Source organism: Poeciliopsis prolifica, unplaced genomic scaffold (assembly GCF_027474105.1).
Source record: "Poeciliopsis prolifica strain line A6 unplaced genomic scaffold, Auburn_PproV2 SCAFFOLD126, whole genome shotgun sequence".
NCBI lineage: Eukaryota > Metazoa > Chordata > Actinopteri > Cyprinodontiformes > Poeciliidae > Poeciliopsis > Poeciliopsis prolifica.
This window is the reverse complement of record NW_026562501.1, coordinates 259,028-273,790: the sequence shown is the minus strand read 5'-3', so window position 1 is coordinate 273,790 and position 14,763 is coordinate 259,028. Positions and strand designations below refer to the sequence as shown.

The following is a 14,763-nucleotide window of genomic DNA, read 5'->3' as shown; positions in this document are numbered from 1 at the left end:
TAATGAACTGGTCCCAGTAGTGAACTGGTCCCAGTTAGTGAACTGGTCTGGTCCCAGTTAGTGAACTGGTCTGGTCCCAGTTAGTGAACTGGTCTGGTCCCAGTTAGTGAACTGGTCCCAGTTAGTGAACCGGTCCCAGTTAGTGAACTGGTCTGGTCCCAGTTAATGAACTGGTCCCAGTTAATGAACTGGTCCCAGTTAATGAACTGGTCCCAGTTAATGAACTGGTCTGGTCCCAGTTAATGAACTGGTCCCAGTTAATGAACTGGTCTGGTCCCAGTTAATGAACTGGTCCCAGTTAATGAACTGGTCTGGTCCCAGTTAATGAACTGGTCTGGTCCCAGTTAATGAACTGGTCTGGTCCCAGTTATGTAAGCAGTTCTGGTTTCATTCTGGTTTCGTTTTGTGGTTTGCGATCCGTCTGGATAACTTTGTTTACTCGTGAATTATTGCTGAATCTCCTCCATGTTTGTAAACACAGGAGTTGTTTTGTTTTGCTCCAATGTTTACAAACATTACTTACGTATCATAACCTCTCAGAAAGACGCTCAGCTTGTGTTGTGTAATATTTTAGCTGCTACTGGTCAGAAAATCAGATTGTAGCTTCAATCTAGGAGTTTTTAAAGAAGATAAACGAACAAATATTGAAAAACAAATAAAGAATATGAAGAGAAGAACGTTTTTGATTTGGTTTTTATATTGTTTATTTGGTTTATTTCAATAAAAGACACTGGAGCCGTCGAGTCGTTAGCACAAATATAGAAATTTATTTCAAACAAGGAATACATAACCAACATGGCGACACCCTTCAAGTGAGACTCGAAACGCCGCGGCTTTTCTTCAGACTGAGAGACGGAAACATGTCCGCTGCATCCACACATTCTGTGATCAACAATTGCACTTTGTGAAAACAGCTAAAGGAAACGATGCATTCAGACTTTACAGCACTTCTCTCTGACACCAGAACCTCACACATTTCCAAACTTCCTCACTTTCATGACCAACCAATCACATTCCAGTCTTTTCTTGTGACATCTTCTTAGCAGCTTAGCTCCTCAGGATTACATCACTCAAGCTCATTTACCAGACAGACATGTGCAATCGACAAGGAGGGAAAGAAAGGGCTGCATGACTCCTGTTTGTACAACCGAGGCGGTTCTGTGTGAACTTGTCTACGTGTGACAGAAGGTGCAGGAGGTTTAGTGTTTGCTTCATTAGAAATGAATCAGCTGTGTTTTCTGTGGCCATGCATCCCCAAGCTTTCTCTTCAATATGAAGGATTAATGCCAGTAATTAATTCCCCTCAGCTAACAGACGTTGTCACATTGAGAGGGACATCTCAATCAGTGCATGTTCAGCTAGCATCTGGCCCACAGAAAGGGGCCAACCGTCCTCATGTCCTCTGAGAGACTTTATTTCAGCGGCAGGCACAGAGACAAGGCACATTCAACATATTTTACAGAGCAGAGCTGAGCTTCAGGTGATTTCCCTCCTGCTCCTCCAGTTTAATCATTCACCGGCCCAGTGAGCGGTTCCGGCTGGAAGCAGGTCAGTTGAGTGGGCTGAACTCGGGGTTTTGTCCGGTTTGTGAACCTTCAGGTTCAGTTTGCTTTGAGTGGATGGGACTCGGACCCGGAGCTGGCTCTCTCACCAGTAAGGCACGGTGCTGTCGATGTGACCCCAGCTCTGCCAGCCGGGGAACAGTCCGCTGGACATGCGCGGGCTGCCGAACTGATCGAACTCCAGCTCCGGGACCTTCGGCGCTCTGGCGGTGAGCTCCGGCGGTTTCTGCTGCGCCGCAGAGTCTTTGCTCAGGTCCTCTCCGCTCCAGCCCACGTGCTTCAGAGGGTAGTTCTTGCCTTCGTTATTGTCCCAGTAGGTCTGGCCCTGGACCCGGAAGCAGATGCAGAACTCGATTCGGTTCTGGGGCGGGGTGTACGCCGGCAGCTCCAGCTTGAAGGCGAAGGTGTCGGTGTCCTGGCAGCCGTAGACGTTGTTCAGGAAGCTGCAGTCCACGTCGCTGAAGGTCGCCCACGAGTCATAGGTGACCCGTACCTGCACCGACTTCTCATAGCCCACGTTCCGGACCTTGATGGTGCCGGTCAGCGAGCGCTCCTGCAGCGAGCAGTTCTCCAGGGAGACGCAGTTCCGGATCAGCCGGTTCCGGAAGTCCAGGTAGTCGGCGGACGGCTGCTTGAAGTCGAGCGCCAGGCTGCGCACCGAGCTGATCTTTAGGTCCATGGTGGCGTTCTCCAGGTCGCTCATCTCGAACTGCAGCTCCTCGGCGATCCCGTCCACCGGCTTGTTCTGGTACCGCTCGTCGTCGAACTTGGAGAAAACGTGGATGGCGGTGAGCGACAGACCCTTGGTGTCGGCGAACACAACGCTCTTCTTCATGGGCTTCTTCTTGGCCCAGGCCACGTGGGCGCCGTCGTCGGCCGCCCGGCGCTGGCTGCTGAGGCAGGGCCGCAGCGGCTGGTAGAGCTGCTGGCTGCGGGCGCTGGGCTGGTTGGCCCGGCTCTTGGCCCGCTGCAGGTCGCCGTAGGAGCTGATGAAGCTCCGCAGAGGAGGCGGAGAGTGGCTGATGTAGAACCTCATCGCCACGTCTGTCATGACTGGTCCAGGCATCGCGGACGGACTGAAGGACGTGAGCACGCTGAGGGACAGAGCAGAAACACAAAGGTCCAGAAGGATCAGAGCCGGGATGGCAGGAAACCAGAACAACAAAACCTCTCTGAGCTGCTCAGTTAGCTTCACGTCTGAATATCTAAAATAAGTTACAAGATCAGTTCTTACCACGAATGAACAAGTTGCTCTGCAGGAAACGTTTTATTATAAACGAAATAATCTACCAGGGGAAACATGCTTTTATTATGAATATTACAGAATTACTGACAAATGGTCAGTTATACACATTTACCAGTCTTGTATAGTAATTTATTATTAGGTTTTCAACACTATTAAACCTTTTCTTAGCTTTTATACTCGATGCTGCTGCTTCACCTGGACAGTAAAGGATTTTTCTTTTCTATTCTAAAGTTTTAGTTTCCCATCATTTCCAGGATATTAAGATATTTGCACTAGAAAATAAAATATGTTCTGCTGTTCAGATCAAACTTGACCTTTGACCTTGTCGTCTCGTTCATCTCTGATGTTTCTTACCTTGCAGCACTCATGGGGTCAGAATCGAGGCTCCGAGCAGAAACAGGAAGGTTTCCGGTGCAGCTGCGGCTCTACAGGCTCATCCTGCTCGCTCCGCTCCTCAGTGCCGAGCTGCGCTCTGCTCTCTGCGATTTCAACTGCCTGCAACGCAACATTTGCATACGCGGTCATCTGGCTGCGCAGGCAGCCAATGGGGAAGCCAGAGGCCAGTCCGCAGCGGCCAATCAGCTGCCAGCAGGCCTGGCTGCGGGCCAGCTGATTGGGGGAGCGACGCCTGGCGGCAGCAAGAGCTGCAGGACGGACCCCTGCTGGCTGGACCCTCTGGACCCGAACCAGAGGTACAGAACCCGGTACAGAACCCGAACCGGGCCGGTACAGAACCCGAACCGGGCCGGTACAGAACCGATCACGCAGCGAAGATGAATCAAAATGTCATCCAGTAAAGACACTTGGAAAAGTTTCACATCATAAAGTTATGTTGAACTTTCTCTATTTTAAAGACCAAAATGACAATAATTCATTGAAAAATATCAAAATTTCACCCAATAAATTAATTTATAACTTTTCAGAAAGAAATTGCAGCCAGATGATTTCCCTCATATCTAATAAACCAGAGAAACTTTTTCATAAGAATCATTGATGTAAAATAATTTCCAAAAACATTTTTGAGATTGTTCAAAAATGATTTAGAAATTAGTTTTAATTTTAAAAAATTGTTTTTTTAAATTAAAAACTAATTTAAAAGTTTATTATTATTATTATTATTTCAAGTGTATTAAGATTTTTGCACAAGACTAAAATAAAATAAGATTTGTGTTTTTGCCATGTTTATTCAAAAATATGTGAATACAAATAAAATCAGGAAAGGAAACATTTTTTCCTCATCAGTTTCTTTCTGAACCTTCAGAAACTTTGAGGCTTCAGGAGTTTGATTCATTCAGGGAGGAGAGACAGAAGTTTTACTCAAATAAGAAGCAAAGTAAAAAGCTCCTAAAATGACATCTTTTTCAAAACGTTACTCCAAATGTAGTTAGTTTCTCTCCATCTCAGACTCGTTTCCCAGAATGTTTCCTCTTTGTCCTATGAATCTGCTCACCTTTTATTACAAGATGCTTCATCTGATGTGGAAAAAACACAAGTCAGGAGGAGTTTCTGCTGTTTTGGACGTTTTTGGAGTTTTCTGACCTCATTGATTTCCAGCAGAGTTAAACATTACTAAAGCATGTAAACATGGGACAGAAATTGGGTGAACTTCCTTTTGCTTTTCTTAGTTTTCGGGGAGCTGTCGTGTTTCTCTGTCGTGTTTCTCTGTCGTGTTTCTCTGTCGTGTTTCTCTGTCGTGCTTCTCTGTCGTGTTTCTCTGTCGTGTTTCTCTGTCGTGTTTCTCACGTGTGCAGAGGGTCGCTGTGACCTGCTGGTTCATCATCTGACACCGAGGACGAAGGTTTGAGAGACGTGAACAGCAATCAGACTTTATTTATAGAGCTTGTTTTGTACGGCTGGATTTTATGCAGAGGATGAAACAGGATGACAGACATGAAGCCACCAAACTGAGTCACACAAATTAAATCACTTTAAGGTCCATAATAAGAAGATATACACGATTAAATAATTGCAGCAGAAAAAATCACGTTTTGTTAACAAAAGTCTAAAAGATCATTGGAAAATATGCATAAACAATAACAGACATAAATATAAAACATGACATTTTTATTGTTACATAATTCTCTTTTTATCAATTTTCTCTCTTTTTCACTCCAGTTGTCATAAAGTATAAAAACTTAAAAATCTCCTGAAGGTAAAAGAGAAAAGTTTGGACCCGACCGTCTGTTTCTGTATCTTTAATTTTCCCATCAGAAGCTACTTTAATGAAAACAGTTTGATTTGCACATTAATAGTCCAAACAATAAGATATTTCATTTATTTTAACGAGTCTCAGTGCAGGACCAGCAGAACTATTGATCTTCTGAACCTTATCAATATGTTTCAGCGTTTTAAGCCATGTATTGTCGTGTTTTATTAAATTACACTGTCCTCTTTCAAATAAATACATTATATCACAATTTCATGTTTCGGCTTGTTTTTACATTCATAAACATAATAATGTGTCACTGCTCTGAAATTCAGTAAAGATTTGTGATCAAACCTTCAGATGAAGATCAATGATCCAATCACTTTGCACTGAGTTCACGTTGCTGCAGCATCATTTTCATGACCTGATGCTGAACCCAGGAACTTTTACGAAGGAAGGAAATTGTTTCATCTTCTGGGTTTTATTCGCCTGTTTCCCATCAGACAGAGTTTCTGTAAAGTTCAGTCTGTTTACATCAGGGATGGTAGACACAGGATGACCCTTGGTGACCCCACCACGCCCTCTGACCTCCCAACAGGAACTCTGCAAAGGTTTTTACTTTTCTTTCCATCTTCATCCCTCTGGAAGGAAAACTTTGCCTTTCACAGTTGATTTAAACTTTTTAATTTTCTCTCTACTGCAGTCATTTTTTTAAAAAAAGTTTAATTATTTTTGCAACTCATGAATGGAATGTTTTCCTGTTTTTCCCATTTTGAAGAAGAATTCGTTCCCAAGACTAATTTCAGGGAGTTTCTGATCTGTGTGAAAGCTGCAGGTTGAGAGTCTCTGCAGGAGGCAGGATGAGGCTCTGCTGCTGATCTGACCTGCACGTCTTCATGGATCGGTTTTGTTGCAACACTTCAGGCCAACAGAGATGGGCAGAACAGAAACAGTTATTGTCACTTTGTTTGTCCTTTTTCTATCTCATGCGAACATTTTGGCTCTAAAAGTGACGACCTTTGTCTGTTTGCTTTTCCTGATCCTCTGGTTTTTCAGGGGGTGAAGAACATTTTGTCCTTTTAATGATCAAATCCCAGCAGAGTTTATAGTAAAAGAATCAAAATAACCACAAGGTTTCCTCCTTGAAGAGCCAGCCGGCTTCCTTATCTGCTGGAGGTCAGAGGTCAGAAATCTTTTTGTCACTTTGACGGCTTTCACAACCCAAACAGTCTTGTTTTACACGTGAGTCATGCAGTGAAACTTTAGACTGCAGCAGCTCCACGCCGCTCTCACATGGCCTGGGACGGTAACGCTCCGAGTCCGTCGGGCTCCGAGTCCGTCGGGCTCCGAGTCCGTCGGGCTCCGAGTCCGTCGGGCTCCGAGTCCGTCGGGCTCCGAGTCCGTCGGGCTCCGAGTCCGTCGGGCTCCGAGTCCGTCGGGCTCCGAGTCCGTCGGGCTCCGAGTCCGTCGGGCTCCGAGTCCGTCGGGCTCCGAGTCCGTCGGGCTCCGAGTCCGTCGGGCTCAGCGCGGCGAGCCGCCGCAGCAGGTTGCATCACAACGCTTCGCTTTGGGTAGCTGCTGCAAAACGTAAAACAAATCACCCAAAAGCAGAAGTCACTCTTTCAAGTTTACCATCATTATGAAAGCTGGATTTTCCCCGTTTTCATTTAAATAACTGATTGTTTTGGTGAATCCTGAGAAAACAGCTTTCAGGTCCAGATTCACCTGTTGCTCTGATGTTTAAATGTGAATCCAGAACCGGAGAGCCGTGAGGGAGCTGCAAGGATCAGGCAGCAGAGGATCCTGCCAAGGAACAAGACCGGGATTTAAAACAGAGCCGGAGAAAAAGCACTAAACAGAAACTTAATCCTGGGATCTTCTGCTGGAATAAACTGAGATTACAGGCTGAGCTGCAGGTTAAACCAGAGGAGTTATGAAACACATCAGGGGGTCGAGGATTAAAACTGCTGCATGAAGGAGAAACTTTTCATGCTGATGGGAAACTCTTTAAAATATCCAAAAACAAAAAGCAGCTTTGGCTTCTTCCTTCCTTTCAGCACAAACTTTCCCTAAAATAGCTTTCTAAAAACTTTTGAAATCTTTAAATGTAGGAAAACAGAAACCTGAACTCTCTGCTGAATGACCTAAAGCAGGTGAAGCAGCAGCAGCTCCGGTCAAAGGTCAGATCCATGCAGCAGGCCCTGTCGTCAGACCGAAGATGCATTAATCATTGACTGTTATGAATTTTGCAAATTATTTATTTAATCTAAAGCGAGTTCATATTTAAAACTGCAGACTCAAATCCTTTCCTCCTGATTTTTGTTAAACGGCAGAATATACATTTATGTTTATGCCAATAATTGATCAATATTGAATGTTTTTGGATATTTTTGATGTTTTATCCATAAGTTGATGTGAGTTTCTGTCACTCAGAGTGAAAACGTTCCCTGCCCTGGTTTGGTCTCATCGCTCTGACTTCAGGTCATGTTTGTGTGGGTCGGTCCATCATGTTCCCGTCCATCGACCCAACTCAGAAGAACCGAGCCAGGAGTACTTTCTATGTTCACGTCAGGAGCCATTAGAGCGTCTGACTGGTTGGTCACTGATATGAACTTTCATACATTTTAAATCTTTGATTTCTTTCTCTATAAAATGTTTAAGACAAACAATTTCTTGTTTCTTTGTAACAGAAAACTTGAAAAATCATCAAATCTAATTATGGTTGTTTTTCTTGTCATAAATACCAGTAACTGTCAGATCAAGTCAACTGGCTACTTCCTGGTTTTTCACTGGGACCAGTACCACCAGTCCAGTTGACGTGAAACCGTCTCTGGTTCTGTTGGCATGGTTACCATTCACCGAGCAACGACCTGCAGACACAACGGATCAGGAGAGGAAATCGGATGCCATGATTGGCTGACAGCAGTCACATGACCTGCATTTCTGTTAAGTCAGAAGGTTTTATGTTTTCCTCTGTTTACCACCAACAGCTGAGATCCAGCAGAGCTCAAGTGAATCTGACATGGCAGCAGGAGATCCAGTATGAAAACAGTCCAGATTCTTTCCACATGAACGTTCACTTTCAGGAGCAGGGCGTTTCTTCTGGAGGTAATGAAACAACTCCAGGCTCAATAAATCAGAGTTTCACAGCAGCAGAGGAGAAACAGAACCAGTCTGAGTCTTCACTGAGAATGTCAACTCCATCGAACTCGATCGCTACGCCAAGCCGACTGGAGACTGATTCAGACACAGGAAGTGGACCACAACCAGAACCAACACGCTGATCTAGTGCAGTGGTTTCCTTTTAGCTTATATTTTATTATTTCATTTAATAAGATCATTTTCTACTGAAATGTCCCGACCCTCCTGTAGAACTGTCACGACCCTAAGGTGGGTTGTGACCCCCATGTTGAAGACCTCTATATTATAATGTAATTTATGGATTTTTAAACCCAAACCAAAGATTTTTATTTGCCTTAAAAATGTTTGGTACTTTTCTGTGGTTCTAAACATTAACTCTGTTGATGAGAATCTGCTCTTTGAAAAACATGAATTAAAATGACACATTTAAATAAAGAAGGTGAAAGAATAGAGCAGTTAATGGACCAAACTGTCATAAAGCAGCAGAGACTGAGGACATGTAACCTGCAGCTCCGGCAGAGAGCCTGTTGCTAAGCCTCTCACCTCGGATCCCCTCCTGGCACCGGTCCGGTATCCGTCAGAATCCAGTAGCAAAGTTCAGGGTCTGATTAAATCCCGCTGGGATGGATATAGATGTCCTGAAGAGGTTCATCCTGCAGGAGATGACAACCAGAAACCTCCAGGTTGTTTCCAGTCATCATGTTTCAGGTTGTCTTGTTATATATTTATATATATGATAATCTATTTTTCTATATTTAATCAGATTTTTGTGATTTTTATCAGAATTTCTCCATTATTAATTGTTTGGCCCTTTTCTGGATTACGTGTTCATTACTGTGACCTTTGACCTAGACATACCAGAGGTCCTGACTGCAGAAATAGAAACAATCTGCTGCTTGAGATGCTCATCAAGCTGAGTGATCAGAGGAAAACACAGGCTGTGTGTGTGTGTGTGTGTGTGTGTGTGTGTGTGTGTGTGTGTGTGTGTGTGTGTGTGTGTGTGTGTGTGTGTGTGTGTGTGTGTGTGTGTGTGCATCTGGCAAACTGTTTAAATTTAGTTACTAATAAGAAGATCTCCTGTGTCAGCAGAGGCTCCTCTGGCTGCAGGTTCTGGTTGCAGGTTCTGGCTGCAGGTTCTGGCTGCAGGTTCTGGATGTGACCCAAAGGTTTGGGTTTCATGCTGACGGTTCAGTGTTAGATAATTCTGAAAGTTCACACAGAATGATGATCAGGCAGGAATCTGGTTGTCTCTGCAGGGATCTAAACAGAACCTGAACCAGAACTGCAGCAGCTTTTGGACTTGATCAGAACCGTGATCAGAACCATGATCAGAACCATAAAAACTGTAATCAGAACCGTGTGTGTGCTGCGGTGGAGGTGTGTCTGTGTTTACATCGGGCCGGATCAGGCATGCTGTCTACGTGATCCGTGGAATGAGATTTTCCATTTCCACTTTGGCTGCAGCTGGCAGCGCCGGAGGAATGCGGGTCAGAACCCGACCTTATGCAACCCGGGACACACCCCCATGACTCTTCACAAACAGGTCCGGTCCTGCCGATCCGAGGAGGCCGAGCCTGAAACCGGAGCAACGCCTGCAGCAGGAGGCCCATCTGGCAAAAACTGATGATTCTGGTCGGGTTCTGTAGGATGGTGCCGGTTAAAGAAAATGAACCCGACCGTCTCTGTTCATTTAGCTGGTTAAAACTGCAGGTTTTTGTTTTGATAAGTATCAGCGTTGCTCTTTTGGATTTTCCTCTATTTCTGAACTGAAGCTTCTGGGATTTAAAAACTTCCAGCTTTTCCCAGCAACAAATTTGAAATTCAAACAAACTGAGTCAACAGAAGCGTTTTGTTCCTCTCATGCAGTCGATTAAACTTTTCATCTGGCTGCATCAGATCAGATCCTGTCACCACAACCAGCCAGCTGTCATGTGTCTGATCCCATTAAGCATCAACAGACAGACGGATGGACGGCGGGCGTGGCGCCGCCTGAAAAGCTCCAATCAGGTGAGGAATGGAAACACCTGTTCAGGTGCTGATCGGTCCTGAAGGTCATGGGAGAAATGCTCTGGTTCTGATGAAAGCAACAGCAGCAGAGAAATCTGAGCACAGGAATGTCTCAGTAAACCGATTTCTGACCAACATCTGCTCAGACAGAGCAGAAGTCTGGGTGAAAATTCTCTTTTTCACGCTCAGGATGATTCTGGTCGGGTTCTGCAGGATGGCAGCAGGACTGACAGTTTCACAGCTGCTGTTGTTCTGTTAAATAATAATTATGTTCATGTTGGAGGTTTTGAGTGCTACAAAAAGCAGATGTTGATTATAATTTAACTGGTGCTGATCCCAGTTGGTCTCTGGTCAGCCAGTTTGACCTTCAGGAAGGTTTTCAGCAGATTCCACCTGTCAGACCTGCCAGGCCCATTCCCACAAACACAGCTGAAACATTCACTAAGCTTTAAGTAGGACACTTTATTCCCAGTCCCAGGCCTCTCTCCAGACACGTCAGCTGATATCGGAGCAAAGCTGCTGCTTGTGCAAACATCAGGCGATAATGCAGGGGCCGGCATCAGGGGTCAACATCAGAGTTCAACAGAAACCCCACATGGCTTTCTGGACTTTCACCATAAACACAGAACCTGCTGGGAAGCGCATGGTTTAAAGAAAATCCTTACTTTCCCAAAGTTCAAGTCGTTTGTTTTCCTCATCGATCGAACATCAGCGACTGAAACACGGATCAGAAAATTCCTGATGACGATCTGAAATATTTCAACTTAAACTCAGAACCTTTTGCTCTGATACCCTTAAAACACCTGGACATCCAGCCACAGATTATGGACTGCATTATAATTCATACTGGATTATAATTCATACTGGATTATAATTCATAGTGGATTATAATTCATAGTGGATTATCCCTCCAGCTTTCAGATATTCCTCTGCTCAGCTGAGTTAATGGTTGATAAACTGTTCATCAACCAGACTGAACGACGTCACAGGATGCAGACCATTGGTCTAGTCAAAGTCTAGATCTAAATCCTAACCAGTGAAATGAAATGGACTCAGCCTCTGCTCACTGAGCTGAGTGCAGCCTGGTCGTGTTGATCAGATGGTGGAGGCAGCAGCGCCCCCTCTGGTCACTGACTTCACTTTGTGAAAACCTGCTGCTGGGAACATTTAACTCCTAGAAAACCTGCAGCACTTCCAGGAAGGTTTGCACATTGTGATGAAACAAATGAACTAAAAATAATTGGCAGTTCAGAACAAGGAGCAATAGAGCTGAATCTGACAATATTTCTGAGGTTGGACACGTTCATCAAACTGAAGCAGAATTAACGGCTCCAATAGATCCGAGTGTCTCTGATCCAGACGTTCGTCTTTTCTGATCCAACAATCTGTTTGGTTTTCACTTCATGGAAGGAAACTGACTCCATCCCCGTTTAACAGAGTCGAAGAACTTTAACAAACTGGAGTTTAGATGCTTCATTTGCAAATGTGAGAAATACAACTGAACATCATCTGCATAGAAACGACATGCAGATGTTCTCCATTATCATGATGAAATGCGTTCTTTTCAAATTTCCCAGAGTTCTGCGTCGGCCTCCTCTGCCTCGCGACCTTCAGAGTGACGGGATCGTCTGGTCCAGGTTCACATCCTGGACTGTTTCTGCAGCTGATGGAGCAGAGCTGATTCCCTCGCCCTGCCTGGACCCGACTGCCGCTGGGCCCAGAGGAGCCTCAGCTGAAGGTTTCATCCTCCGCTCTGCTGAGCGCCTGGTGTCTGATTGTGGGTTTTATGGTAGATTAAACCTGTTGGACTCATTTATCTCTCAGGGAACGATGGCAGGAAAACTCCTCTGGCTCTGGTTCTGGTTCTGAAGGTCAGTGAAATGGATCATTACTGAAGAACCACTTAATGTTGTTTCAGGAAGCTGAGATAAAATTATTCATATTTTATCTGTTCAAGGTTTTTTCACCTACAGGAAAGTTTCAGTCAGTTCTGTGGGTTTTTATTTCATTTGAACTCAAAATGTTTCCTCTGATTTCTAATCCAACAGCGACCTCTGGTGGCTCCATCATTTATACACTTTGCAGATTATTTTTCTGCTGAAAATTCATATAGTTTTGAAGTTATTATGCAAAGTGTTGAGATGAATATTAGCTTTGGAAGTTTTTAACAGAAAGCTGCAGATTGTCACCATTAGAGTGAAACAGCACAGATGATGATCTCTGCTGGCAGCAGGTCAGTGTGGATAAAAATAAAATTATACAAATTCAATAAGATTAATATCCACTAAGTTCAATTACTATATAACAGATTTGATCATAGAGTTTATATTTTCTTAACCAATAGAGTTAAGATCTCAACTCAACCATTGAAATATTAGTAACTAAACCAGGTCAATCCGACTCTCTTCTTACACAGTTCAAGGGTCAATCATCTTCCAGATGATTTATCATGATAAATCCAGATGATTTATTATGATAAAACCCTTGTTTTTCCAACAAAACAACTTGATAATAAAGAAATTTGTAATTTATTCTCTTTGGTTTTACAGTTTATTGTGAGTTTTTCATATAAAGTGCAGAAATATTTCCATCAGTCTCATGTGATGCTGGATAGATTCTCACTGAGCCGAACCCACATCCGATCTTCAAGTCATCCACAAAGCGCAACTTGCACTTACAAACCTTCTCCAGCTGGGGGCAGCAGAGACTTCTTGAGTGTCAAACAAGAAGCTGCAGCTTCCTGAAGAAGAAGATTTGGGTCCAACAACAGGATTCAGTAAAGATGTCGACCCAAAAGAAGAACGTTCTGTTGGTCTCAGGAAAGTTCTGGTTCTGGTCCAGGAGGTCTTTGGGTTACTTGGCCATCAAAGAACAAACAGATAAATATTTCTGTGAATATTTGCTCTATTATTGAACCTCAGTACAGAAACTTGAGCAGCTGGATCCAATCCGACCAGGAGCTTTCAGGACAGATTTTCTGTCGGTTTTCAGACCAACTTTATAACTTTACGTTTCTACTCTGGAGTAAAAGAATAAAGTTTAGTATAATTTTAAAAGGTTTCCTTTTGTGACCCACCTGTCGATGATCCACTGGGATGTGGAACCGAACCTTTCCTTTCAGAGACGGAACCGTCAGTCAGTCACAAACTCAATGTACTAATAACTTGATAAAACTACTTAATACATAAAAACCGTGATGCTAACTAGCCTTAGCATGAAGGTGATTGACAGCGCTAAGCCCCGCCTCCGGGCTCTGATTGGTTGTTTCTAGTTAGCATTGGGAGAAGGAAGATCAACTCAATTAGTTTGGCAGATTATTTCAACTAATAATACATTTTAAAAAGGTTTAATAGCAGCTTAATCCTGCAGCTGATGGTTCTCACATTTTATCTGTTAATTAAGCATAGTTAGAAGTTTCTTATAAACATTTTAATAAAGACAGGAGATGTTATTTACATTTTCTCCAGCATGAATTAAGTTTAAAAGCAATTAATGCTTCAGAGGACAGAGTCCCACCAGGTCGTCCCTCCGGGTCCATGCTGGTCGGTAGAGCAGAGACCAGGAGGAGGAAGAACTGCTGGGCATGAAAAGCTGCAGCGAGGCGATGCAGCGGCTGCCAGACTCTCGCTGCGCCTGAGTCCTCTGCGGCAGGCGGCCAGCGTCTCTGACCCCTGCTGCCTCCTCCTGGGGTCGGAGGGCCCGGTTCTGTGTGTCGCTGTTCAGGGACAATCAGGCCACTGTGAGGATGAGAAGTGGGAGTCGGGGTTCTGATGTGGGGACTGGAGTTTGGAGGTCTTGGTTCTCACCTTGTTGTCCTTCCTTTCATCGTTTGTTCTGCAGAAACAAACATGTTGATGAAATTCACTCAGATGAATGAAGCCTGGTGCAGAAAACTGCAGATTCTGCTGCAGCAGCGCGGCTGAAGCAGGAAGTGCGTCCGTTGATTGGTATTCAGATGAAATGACCAGGATGTAAACAGCTCTCCAACGATGCTGCTGTTCACACAGCATTACACAACATCCTGGATTCAGCCCAAGCGTTCGCTCTGGGTCCAGCAGAGCCTTTATGTCGCTGCTTTCAGCAGCAAACAGCCACATTTAAAGGCACACGAGATCAGGATCCACAGCTGAAACGCAACAAATGAACCTTTGGGACGTGACGAGTCCTCAGACGTCTTTCAATACTGGACTGAAAACCTTCCTGGGTCATAAAGCTTGTCGTCATCCTGTTTATGCTGATCTGTTTGTAACTATGAACTCAGGCTGCTGGAGGACAAACTGACCACTTCCTGCCGTCTTCTTTGTGGTTTGTGCCAGTAGTAACATCCTGTTGATCATGTAATGCAAAAAAGTGTTTCAATTGGAGTTTTCTAAATGAATCACTTTTGATGCAGCCTGAAAAACCCATTTGAATTAAACTATTCGGTTATTGATCACATTTAAATCAGAGTGAACTTTATTTAACTTTAATATCACTGATGGTGCGATTCAGACTCGTTCCTCTTCACTGCAAACTGTCGATCATTTCATTAGTTTATAAAGGAAATATTTAAATATTTAGTTTGGATCTATCACATTTACAACTGAATGAAAACGTGAAAATATAACAGAAAATTAAAGACACAGAGGCTAAATGAACTGAAAATATGGTGATTATTAATG

The 14,763-nt window shown here is 44.0% G+C and overlaps 1 protein-coding gene across 1 annotated transcript; it reads right to left on the bottom strand.

Moving 5' to 3' along the window:
• Positions 1–1,235: 1,235 nt before the first annotated feature.
• LOC129355191 (protein phosphatase 1 regulatory subunit 3C-B-like) lies at positions 1,236–3,289 on the bottom strand. Its single transcript, XM_055024734.1, has 2 exons — positions 3,163–3,289; positions 1,236–2,656 (listed from the first exon to the last, which is right to left on the bottom strand). The coding sequence occupies exons 1-2, from the start codon at positions 3,174–3,176 to the stop codon at positions 1,648–1,650; spliced, it is 1,023 nt and encodes a 340-aa protein (XP_054880709.1). The 5' UTR covers positions 3,177–3,289; the 3' UTR covers positions 1,236–1,647.
• Positions 3,290–14,763: the final 11,474 nt, after the last annotated feature.